Here is a 12,602-nt window from a genome sequence, read left to right on the forward strand (position 1 = left end):
CATTTTGATATTCTTCATCAATTGTTTTATAATTATTTATTTTTTTAAATGTATCTAGATGACTCGTCGATGCTTGTCACATTCCACAGTCCAGCCTGCACACGTCTCACGTTGACGCTGGAGCTTTCTGAAGCACCGCCCAATAACAGTGTCCTGCAGTAGTGAACCTATCGCACCCCGGCAGATTTAAACACATGAAATGATTCGAGAAGACACGGGGGCCAGCGGGGCGGAGCTACACCGACTCTCTACTGAATCCGGGTAGGGGGAGAAGAGCATAGCACCCAGACTCAAAGCGATTAGCTTCATAACAGTGGAGTTTGTGTGTCTATGTTAACGAGTCCCATTTGAAGTAGAAAAATGAGACTTAGGTCTCAAAGAACCGTTGCATGTTACTCGGAGACGCCGAAGAGCACACGTCGACGGTCCAACAAAGCGACGCCGAGAACAACGCGCTTATCGGGGGTCGAAAGCCCTCTACAAACCAAGGTAACTTTCATTTTGCTACTATTAGTTTCTCAGCCAGCGACCTTATACTAGCCTCACAAATGCTAGTGGTACCAATAAACGTCGTGTTAGTTACCGGATACAGTAATAACTAGTATAAGTAATCGTGGTTTTGGTAACGTTATTATGATGCTAGCTAGTGATTTCATAACAAACGGCAAACAGTTGGCGAGTATTTTTTCCTAGGATAGCGACGTCATGTCCCGCCCTACTCTGCCCCTGATTGGCTTACCTTGACTTTCTTACCCTAACCTAACCAATCCCACGTTTCTTGCCTAAATCTAACCAACCCAACCAACGATGGCAACGAGTACTAGGCAATCAGATAGAGACTAGGGCGGGTCATGCCTTCGCCATCCTAGGAAAAATAATGGGAAACTGTAGATGGTGTTGCTAACGTTAGCTGCTTAAACTGCCTTTTCATCCCTGCTTTACTTATGTTAACTAGGCAACTGTTTTGTCTCCGGAGTTATTTAAATACAATCTTGGTTTACAAGCACCCGAAACTGCTGCGTGATGGAGAGTTACGTTAGCCGGTTTTACAGACTATCAAAATGTCGAGAACCGTGTTTTAAATGTCAGATTATTGACTTTTCTGCATCGAGACAGGCAGTACAAGTTACATTGTACAGCTTTTCTTTACAGCAGACATTTTTACTCCGAAACTTACTCTGATTTGTCTTATGTAAACCTTTTGTCTTTTTGTGTCTGTTTTGCATTTGAATAATGGCACAATCACGTAGTATTCATGTTGGTGCTCAGGCTTTATGACAAAGCCCATGCAACTAAGACCACTTAGTGAGGTAGCGTAGTAGTGAGTAACTGTAGTATTCCTGCTTCTTAGATTATACATACATACATACATACATAGAGTATTTTAGGTGTAAATTTTCCACTTCAGTTACACAGATATTTGGATCTATTTTAGATAATATTTTGTCAATTGACAAATGTTCTTTAATGCAGAATTACCTGAACAGTAAGAGTCACCCTCATTATTCCCACAGCTATAGTGAAACAGAAGGACGTCACTTGGCATTTCTGTGCTTGATAAAAGACCTTTTGGGCAACATTTTTGGTGGTGTTTGGTATTTAGGTCACATCTAGACAATCATACTTTCCATTTTTATTTTTATCAATGCCTTTTTTTTTTTGTACTCCTTTACTGTGTAGGGTGAAGATACCTTGGATAATGACTCCCACCACTCAGATGACGAAATCCCCACAATGACGAGGAGACCGCTGCCTCGTGTCCGGCCAAGGAAGAGAGCCATTGCTGTTGATGACAGAGAAACTGGTATATTTGGCAGCCTTCAGTTCTCAAGGATTTTGTCATTTTATTTTTCCTGAATACAAATTTCCTTACGCTGTCCCATGCTCTTGTTTTTGAATGATCATCTTCTTGTGGTCTAGATTTGGCTTTCAAGACTCCGATCAGGCCCATTATGCGCCCTGAGCGCATACTGTCAGAGATCGACCCAGGGTCTCCTTGCAATACAACAGCCAGAAACATCTACTCGCCCATCGTGCGTTTTCTCACACCCACCAAAGAGAGTGAGTACAGCCCCTATCACTGCAATCCCTGTTCTATGTAGGGGTTGTAGTACCTTAACCCTTGTGTTGACTTCGGGTCACATTGACCCGTTTTCAATTTTTGTTTTATATCAGAAAATATGGGACGTAGAAATAAGCGCTGAACGTGTGTAGAGGAAAAATTTAACAATTAAAAACGTTGGAAAAGGCAAAAAAAATACAATTTGAAAAAAAGGCGTCAAAATTTTTTTTTCAAGGTTGACGGGAAGACAACACAAGGGTTAAACAGACTCTACTTATATGAATGTAAGACATCAAAAAGTCCTCAACAAGCCCTCCAGATATTTGATTTAATTTGGTGTTGTGGGAGAGAACAAATTTACTTCACTATTTTAAAAAAACATTGAGAACAGACAGGAAACAAGTACTTTGGAGTAAAAGATGCACAAATAGACCGGCCGTTGACCGGAATTGGCCGGTTTTCAATTCAATTTTATTTATAGTATCAAATCATAACAAGAGTTATCTCGAGACACTTTACAGATGGAGTAGGTCTAGACCACACTCTATAATTTCCAAAGCCCCAACAATTGCAGTAATTCCCTCAAGTGCAAGCATTAGCAGTGGCTATTGCGACAGTGGCGAGGAAAAACTCCCTTTTAGGGAGAAACCCCGGCAGACCCAGACTCCTGATAGGCGGTTTTTCACCTGCTCGGCCATGACCGGTGACCGGCAGGTCAGTCTGACATGCCGATTTCATGCCGGTCAATGCTACAATTAACTGACAACATAAGTTATACGAGTTACAGTTCAGCGTGTGTGCAGAAGATAACAAGTTTGCAATATGCAACACCCGCAAGGAAAAAAGTAGGGCGTGGATGGACGACACCAAAAACCAAAATCACATTTTTTTTAGTTGGATATTGGATGTGAAAAAGAAGGAAATGGTTCTAACATTGCACTTTAGATGTGTGTGAATTTCCCACACCAGGAGTAATTTATATAGTTCTATTTTATAGTGATCCATTTTCTGTTCAAATGTTCTATTAAAGAAAAGATAGAAATAATAAATATTTGTGTTTGCTGTAAAGTGGTTAGAAAAAATGGAATCGGCTAAAATCGGTATCGGCTGGCCTAACTCAAAGAAAATCGGAATCAGCCTAGAAAGTTGTAATCGGTGTATCTCTACTTCGGAGCTTTCCATCCTTTTTTATTATTATTTTTTAAGATTATTTTTGGGGGCTTTTCCCTACTGGGTGAGCTAGAGGCCACCCCAGAGCTTTCCATCCTTAAGACAATTTATGCATATAGTTTATCGAATATGTCAACCGTTTGCTGGAAGTATTACGTTTCCCTGGCTGCTCGGAGATTAACAGACTTATGTTGCTTATAGTTTGTACATTTTGTTGTTTATTCCGTCCAGATGTGAAGTGTGCAGGTACTGGAAGCAACGTGTTGATGAGCCCAGAACAAGGTGTGTTTGGTTTTGGCTCCATTGACCTTCTGGCTGGAGAAGAGGATGATGACATCTTCAATCCGTAAGTATTAAGCCCCTGTCAGACAACAACAACCTTACAAGATATTTTTATACTTTTTCATATCCTGGAAGTTAAGAGAAACTAGTGCTCAAAGTATAAAAAGAATGGTATTCTTACTTGAGTGTTACTTTTTGAATTGATTCTGCAGTGTCAGAGCTTATCACTCGTCCCTCTTTCATGTCCTTATGTACATAACTCTCCTGTTTTTAGTGATTTCTTTCTATATCTAAGAGCATTATTTTCTTTTTCAGCTCCACGTTTATCAAGAATATACCGTCGCAATCTCAGCATTCTCGTCCCCAACTCAGAGATATTCCCCCCAAGACCAGGAGCACCCCAGAGGCCACCCTGGTGGTCGACCTCGTGAGTTTAATTCTCTGGAGCTATCTGCTTTACATATGGGCACAACAAGTCAGATACATGAAGATGGAACTAGGGGTGGGAGATATTGACAAAAATGAATATCTCTATTTTTTTTTCGATATCGATATTCAGATGATATTTTTGAAATCCTTCTAGAACTTAAAAGAAGCCCTGTTCGGAGGCTATTTCAGTGGTTCTCTTGTGAAAATGTACAAGCAAGATGAAATCATAACAATAAACAAAGGGCTCTGTTCTGTAACATATTGTACACAACCATGTCCTTATGGAAGCAGTCCTGGAGCTGGGACAGGGCTGGGTCAGACTAGGTTCTGATAGTCCTACTTGGCTGTATAGTCCTTCTGACCGGGACTTATGCTGGGATCAGGAGTTGGATGTGATCTGACTGGCTCAGGTGACGGAGAGGTGCAGTTCTGTGTGCTTTTTTGATGTTAGAGTATACATGGTCTAGTGTGTTCTTCCCGCTAGTAACACAATCTACATGCTGGGAGAAAGCTGGGGGGGGAACAGACTTTAAGGACGCCTTGTTAAAGTCCCCTGTATCCCGTATCCAGGTGATCGCGCTGCAGTTTGTTCACTATGGTTAGCAGTGAGCCAAACTTTTGCTAACGTTAGCATCGGGGGCTATGTAGACGGCACTGTGCTGTTTTCGTAATAAATAAAATGGTCAGTATATTACCGACAGGGCTCCAGGTCAGGTGAGCCGTACTGGGCAACAATCCTGCAGTTGGTACTCCATTCATTGTGCAAAAAAATGCAGTCCTCCGCCTCTGGTCGTGCCGGAGTTATTTTCTCGTTCTGCCGGATAGATAGCTAGCTCGGCGAACAACCTGGAGGGCTCGGTCAGGATATTTCCTCCGGGATGTTATGAGCCGCTTGGAAGGCTCTCGTAACGGCTGTGTTGTGTCGTGGTCCTGTATTGATTAGTTCAGTGTGGCTGTACGTACTTGTATAAATATACACCGAGAGGAGAGCCACTGCACAATCGTGCACCGCCATCTTTGTTGACATGAGTGAACGTCATAACGCGCAAGGTAAGAACTAGTAGCATCTTACTCTCGTGCGGGATGATCGTGATTTTTGTACAAAAAAATACAGTCAAACAAACTCCTAAAGTATTAAAATCGCTACATATAATTGTTTAGAAGGTTATATTGTGCGCTATTTGTTTTCTCTTTAACTTCCTTCAGCTCTTTTCATGTTTGGGGGGTCGGATTGTATAAATTATGAAATATTCGATATCCCAATTTTGCATATCGTCCAGACAACAATTTGGATATTATCGTCTAAACGATATATTGCCCACCTCTAGATGGAACATGGATCTTTAACTTTGATAAATTAATCGTAACTCAAGATCCACTTTTTCTCTTTTTTTTATTTTTATAAATGAGCTCCTCTTCTTATAAAGAAGGTATAAATAATTACGGTACTGTGAGTGGCATCCTTGGGTTGGTAGAGGCAAAAAGCATCAATTTTTATATATATATATATATATATATATATATATAAAAGACGATAATATCCAAATTGTTGTCTGGATATATATATATATATTAGACGATAATATCCAAATTGTTGTCTGGACGATATGCAAAATTGGGATATCGAATATTTCATAATTTAAGAAAGGAAAAAAAGAACTAACCAACTAAACCTAAATGACACTCTGTCATTTAGGTTTAGTTGGTTTTTTTTTTCTTTCTTCCAAAAAAGTATTTTAGTGGACTTAAAGATTATTTTGTCACACTAAGATACAACTGAGTCAGCTGTGTCGGCAAGAACACTGCTGCCCCGATTTGCAAATAAATTGTGCTGCGTCTCAGGAGTCTAAATGTACCTCACAACAGCTGCTGTGACTCAAACACAGTCGTTGTTTTGTTTTTTCCCATCTGTCTTAAATCTCGCTTTTTTTTGGTTCAGATGTTCTTATTTGCTGTTGCTTAATTCAGAGAGATGTGTTATGGAGAACGTATTACTCAGCGACACAGAGACAGGAGTGTCAGTTCATGTATGTGCTTTGGTTTTAGGCCAAGACTGTGACAGAGTTCAGTTGCCAGAAATATATTATATTTGGTTTATTTTGTGATATAAGTTGTGTTAACTGGTATGAATTTAACAAGGAGTTGATTATGGCGGATCAATCTATCTATTTCTCTATGTGGCTAGTTAAAGCAGAGACCTAGCACCATAACCATAATTGGAGCATTCTTGGGTTTTAATACTGAAATAAACTAGGGCTGAATCTCATCAACTTTATTTGATGGCTACTTGAATCCTCTGTCCTCAGCTGAACCGGAAGTTGTTCTGTCCCTCCTCGGTGAAGGCCGTCTCAAAGCTCTTATTTATGCCCCGAGGACAGAGGAGCGAGCTATAGCCGTGCAGCTGAAGGAGTTGCTAACTCCGCCCAAACAGCTGACTAATTCATGTGACGCTTCAGAGGAAAGGACGTCTCATCCCTCTAACACATTTGCTCGTTGCCTCTCTCCTCCGATGGTCCCTCCCAGGCCTCCTTGGTGGGAGGGACTAAAACGCGAGGAAGGGAGGCAAGTGGAGGAGCCAGGGATGCAATTTGAGTGCTATGGGATGTACCCTAAGTCACATTGATCAATGTCCTTCCAGGAGGAGACCTTGATGTTCAGCTCTCTGAATGTGATCGAGGAAGCAGAGCACACCTTCCACACAGCTTTCCAGGACCATCAGTACAAGGTTTGTGAACCTGAAGCACAGTGAGCAGATGGAATAGAATATAATGTTTATTGTCATCGTTTCACATCAACGAAACCCGATTAAGCAGCTCTGTTGACCGTATAAATAACAAACCGAAATAAATAGCAGCATTTAAATAGTAAAATATAAGAATCGCAAACAAAAATGTACAATGGCAAAATTTGAGTAGTGAAATTATAAAAATCAAGATAAATAAACACGATAAGGTGGCACTATTTACATTTACGGTTATTGTACTTCTAAAAAAATATGAGGTTATTGCACTAGACAGACTTGGGGTTATTTGCACAAGACAGACAGGATGATGGACGAATCACTTCAGTTTGTTTGTCCTCTTCAGTGAGGGATGACAGGAAGCAGGAGATGGAGTGAATCTAGTCTTACTGTGGAGAAATACCAGAACTAACAATAACACACTGGTGGGACAAGCAAGCAGTCTTCTCCACCATGTTGTCTCTGATTTCATTCAGTGATTTGCTGCACTAAATTGCAAAAAAGACAATTTTCTAAATTCAGATTTAGTGAACAATTTGATTTAATTTATTCTGTCATCCTCTCTGCTCCCCTGCTATCAACAGGTGTACATGATCCTACGACCACATGTCAAAGAGTTTCTGCAGTCCATGGCAAAAGTCTATGAGGTATGTGTTGATCTGATATAAAATTTAAAATTGTGTATTGACACAACTGGCTCGAGACAAGTGCTGTCTACAGTCTTGTTTGTTTTTAGTGAATTCAGGTAATGTTGTATTCTGCAAAAGTTGAACTGATCTGCTTCAGTTTTCAGAACCCATTCTTTGCACACAGATACTTCTATCATACCTAACCCCTTTTTATTGTTAATTTAATTATTCGGAACCAATTTATTTCCACTGTATCTTATTTTTCTTTGTATATGAAAATAAATGGAAACAAAATGTAGTTTTCATGGCGTCCCGATGCCCGTTGAGTTTTGGTTTCTTGCAATCGGTTCCAGCTGCTGTTTGTGTTCTGTTCCAGCTGTTTGTTTACACATGTGCAAAGAAGGAATACGCTGAGAAGATACTGGACATCCTGGACCCGCAGAGAAAACTGTTTCGGTATGTCTCTGTTCCGAAGCTCTGCTTCCACTTGTGTTTCATAAACTCTTTGCTCGACCGCAGACACGTGCACTCTGTCAGGCTTATAAGACTCAGGCGGCGAGTGTTAGCCTGCTGCTGACCCGTCTGTGACCAGCACACTGACCTCTGGACGCCACTTTGAGACATTATATGTTCCGTTTGTGGTCATACCATTAGTCGGTCACTCTGTGATGTTCTCATTTAACAGTGTGAGGGATGTAGCTGACTGTTACCCACAGTGAATAACAATGGGCGCAGATGTGTCCGTGCCATATGGTGAGGACGGTAGAGATTAGTTTTCCTTTTGGCTTCAGGTGGTTAATGTGACATAGAAGAAGGGATGTGAAGATGAACAGATAATCAACACAAAAAAAACAACATAAGAGTCAAAAAAAAAAACAGATTCCAGAACCCAAATTCTACATGAAATTCAGAAATAAGGCGTGTTGGTGTGCAACATCCCCACACTGAAAGAAATGTCGTATTTCCGTGTACAATGTGGCCTGTATAATAGAATATTCCTCAAACCGTGCTACTCATTTAAAGCGGCTGTATTCCATAATGTATTATGGTGCCCGAAGTGTGAAAACATTGTGAAAGGGGGTCACTTGTAGTGATGACGCTACAGATAATTATCATCCGGATCTGAAGTTCCCCTCGGCTTTACGGAGTTTTTATAGCAAGTTTTAAGTCATTGTTTAACTGTTCGGCCCACGACTTTACCGTTTTTGGTTCACTCTCGGCGCTCGGGCAGTTCAGTTGATGCAGGTTTACAAAAGTGACGTGTGCGCGGACGGTAAAGTTACAGAGAGTAACCGTCACAGAGGGGAGATACGTATTGTATAATCTGAGAGGGAGAGATGCACTCCTCCACATAGACGTGTTGCAGATGCAGACAGCAACAACTTACTTACAACATACTGACACACTTGGTTTCACATGTTGATGATTTCTCTTGTAGACATCGTCTGTATCAGGACGACTGTGCCTGCGTTCTCGGCCACTACATCAAAGATCTCAGCATTCTCGGGAGGGATCTCGCCAAGACGGTCGTCCTGGACAACGCACCCCACACATACCCGTACCATGTAAGCACTGATATTTTTTTTTTTTGGGGGGGGGGGGGTATTTTTTGGCCTTTATTTTTGACAGGACAGCTGAAGACATGAAAGGGGAGAGAGAGGGGGAATTACCTGCAGCAAAGGGCCGCGGGTCGGAGTCGAACCCGGGCCTGCTGCGTCGAGGAGTAAACCTCTACATATGGGCGCACACTCTACCAACTGAGCTATCTGGGCTCCCATCACTGTGATTTTTAGATGCCAGTTCAAAATGTAACACTCATTTTCATTGCTTTTAACGGACAGAGCTAATTAAAAATGAGACATAAATGTATAGTTTTTGCTGACTATAAGAAACTGAATATCCCCAGACTTTGTTTGTTTTTTGTCAGACTTGTAAGTGAAATTCCTCCATATTGGTTCTTCGGTCATTGTATCATCTTGCAATTGCAACTTCACAGTGAAAACAAACACAAGACCGTTTTTATTCATGATTTTTTGTGGTGTTTTTGCAGCTGATGAACACGATTCCCATCAAAAGCTGGTCCGGGGAGCCGGAGGACCGAGAGCTCCAGAAGCTCGTCCCCTACATGGAGAAAATGTCTGCTGCAGTACGTCATTTATCAGCTTCTCTGATTATTACATATTACATGTAGACATCAGATTGTAGATTTCTGCTTATGTGTCTTTTTTGATACGAACAAAGTTAGACATTTTCAGATTTTATAAATGGGGGATTTAAGGCTTTAGTGCCTAACTTTTTGATATTAAAGGTGCTCTAAGCGATGTTGGGTTACTTCTTGTTGGTGTTCGAAGTATTGTCAAACAAAACGAGGCTTCGTGTTATCTTGCATAAAACGTTTAGAGATTGTTAGAGCAGCAACAATCACCAGTCAATTAATCAACTAATGTTTGAAGCTCCAACATATAGACAAGAAAATCAAGAAAATAATTGGCAGGGTAATGAATAACTGTTCCAAATCTGTAGGGCTGCAACTAACAAAGACAGCACTGGCATCAGATGGGTAATCCTATCAGAAAACATCCTGAGTTGGAATAATATCAGTATCTGAAGAGAAAAGGTTGGCTCCCTAAAATGTACTTGGGTATCAAAAGTAAAAGTATTTGCAGTGTTAAAGAATTGGGGGTTTCCTGCAGCACTTTGCAGCTTAGCGGCCGCCTGAGCAAGACTATTAAAGTAAAAAAAATATATCCACCGGGTTACTCTTTTGTGTTTCCTCCCTTTCATTCCAAACCGTGACCGACGCCAGTCTCCCTTCTCTGCAGAACGCATTAAAAATAAAAAATAACGTTGATACTACCGAGGACGGATTCACTTTAAATCAAACGGTGCCAAATTTCGGTACCCTAGAGCGCATAAACACAAGCATATCTGACGTCTCTGCATCTTGACAGAGAGCGCTCCGACTGCCAGTGTTGGGAAGGATACTTTCAAAACTTATTTCGTTACAGAATACAGAATACATGCCCATAAATGTAATTTGTAACGTATTCAGTTACGTTACTCAATCTGAGTAACGTATTCTGAATACTTGGATTACTTCAAGATTACTTCCACATTGAATTGCGTTTTATAAGTGTAGGAATGCGGCTATCACATCCAGCTTACTAAACAGGCCTATAATGGTGTGTTCTTTTTACTCCAACTAGCTGAATGTGTACCTGAACAAGCAGATAGATTATTGTATTGGTAGTCCCGAACTGCATAGCCTACTACAAATATCGAACTGCAGTCTAAGCTACCACAACAAGCTAATTTTAGCTAACGTTAGTTAGCATGACAAACTAGTAAATCAGCACCTAGGAGAATGGAAAGTCGCACGTCAATGTTAAAATAGCAAGGTGACCAGTAAAACTACAGCAGACGACTACCCTTGGCTAATTAAAAAAATAACTTAAGATGCTTCTTCAGGTTGGAGGTGGAGTAATTTGGGGCTGAAAGGAGGTTGGTTGCTGGCAAGCAGAGGCTGCACGGCACAGTTAGCTGTATTTCATTCTCCCTGTTCGTTCTTTAATGTGAAATGCTGTTTGAATTTCCAAGATAGAAACGTATTGCTGCCCTGGCTCTGTCGTGCCGGTTCCGACTCCATTGTGACTGATCACGCATATAGCTATTTTTTTCTATTTCATATCGGGGCTTCTGGAAAATGCATTAAGTTGCCTTAATTTATTCAGAGTGAATAAACTCGGGAAACGGAGAAGTATTGTCATGTAATCCATTGATTTTAACAATGTAACTGTATTCTAAATACCAACTATTTAAATTGTAACGGAATACAGTTACTCATAATTTGTATTCTGAATACGTAACGCCGTTACATGTATTCCGTTACTCCCCAACACTGCCGACTGCCGACTCGCACACGCAGAGCTGTGGGTCCACAGCGAAACAACGTAGACTTTGTTAAAGTCACAGTGAGTCACGGCAATGCCGGTAAAGCAGTTGCAAGTGTGTTTACACTTTTCAAAACTCCACGCAGACAGCGTATATAACGGCGAGGTGAAAGCTGTCAAGGTATGGGCTTAGACTTCCTCTGCACAGGCTGGAACCACTGTGTTCACTATACCCCCGGTCTGACGGCAATCCCCACCCTACCACCTTAACTAACACATTTTCTGCGGGAAACCCTGATTGGTCCATTAATATGTAGAAGTGTTAAACGTTGATTTGTTTCAGCACTGTGTGAGGACTGTTGTTTGAAGTGTGAACCACTTTTATTCGTATATAGTGGTGATCAGTGCAGCCTCTAGATGTTCCAGTCACTTGTGAATAAAACAGCTGGTTATCTGCAGCAGCATCTGCTGTCTTTCCTCCCCCGGTTTCATCATTCAGTCGAATATCTCCTGTTGTGTTTTTTCAGGAGGATTTTCGGGAGGTGCTGAAGAAGAGGAAGGATCACTTCCACAGGCTGCTGTCGGAGGACTAACGGGACTCACCCACCCCCTCCCTCACTTTTAACTACTTAATGTGACTTTCCCAGCTCATTGTTTGCTTTCTTTATGCTTTGGCTAAAAGCAGAATCCAGTTGGAACTAGCTAACCTTTGTGGTGGACCTGCTCTCTCTCCTCCATGATGACTTTAAAGGACGGCAGATCGGTATTTCAAACATGCTGCTGGTCGTTTGTCACCAAAACCCTGTTTCCCCAAGACTCATTCCACAGGGCAATAAACTGCTGCCCAGTGTTTGTGTATATTTACAAGACAAAACTTGAAATATGTTTTATTTTTTTTATTTATTGATTTATATACTAATCAACTGCTGTTTTCTCTGTATATTTTAGATATCCTTTTTATGCAAGAAATCACTCTGATAATAAATACGAAAACAAAGCACTTCTGTCAGTCATGTTGGCTTTAGTTTCAGTACATTGTATACAATCTGTTTCAGTTCTTTGAAATATTTGATTTAATACTACATGTACGTCTCAACATGTGAGGTGAGCGGTTTGTCATGAAAGCTTCAGAATGATGAAGAGGAGGAGGAAGGTGTTTAAGTGAACAGCTGTGAATATTGTCCCAGAGGTAAAGTGATGCAACAGAATGAAAATCACATTTCGTTGTGTCATGCTGTCACTGTTTAAAATGATGAAAGAATACATATTACACAGGACTGCCTGAACCTGGTCAACATCCTCTGCCGGTTTGTTTCATCAAAGTCAGAAACTATTGTCAGGTATTTGTCATGGTTTTATATCTTGGACATATTCCCTTAGTTTTCAGCAGGGTTTCTGTG

At 40.9% G+C, this 12,602-nt stretch overlaps 1 protein-coding gene across 1 annotated transcript; it reads left to right on the forward strand.

Annotated features, from left to right (window-relative positions):
• The first annotated feature begins 270 nt into the window (after window positions 1–270).
• ctdspl3 (CTD (carboxy-terminal domain, RNA polymerase II, polypeptide A) small phosphatase like 3) lies at window positions 271–12,199 on the forward strand. Its single transcript, XM_028587586.1, has 11 exons — window positions 271–489; window positions 1,681–1,804; window positions 1,921–2,061; window positions 3,464–3,578; window positions 3,830–3,941; window positions 6,582–6,668; window positions 7,268–7,330; window positions 7,689–7,768; window positions 8,751–8,877; window positions 9,363–9,458; window positions 11,730–12,199. The coding sequence occupies exons 1-11, from the start codon at window positions 361–363 to the stop codon at window positions 11,793–11,795; spliced, it is 1,140 nt and encodes a 379-aa protein (XP_028443387.1). The 5' UTR covers window positions 271–360; the 3' UTR covers window positions 11,796–12,199.
• The last annotated feature ends 403 nt before the right edge of the window (window positions 12,200–12,602 follow it).

This window comes from Perca flavescens, chromosome 9, assembly GCF_004354835.1.
Source record: "Perca flavescens isolate YP-PL-M2 chromosome 9, PFLA_1.0, whole genome shotgun sequence".
Taxonomy (NCBI): Eukaryota; Metazoa; Chordata; class Actinopteri; order Perciformes; family Percidae; genus Perca; species Perca flavescens.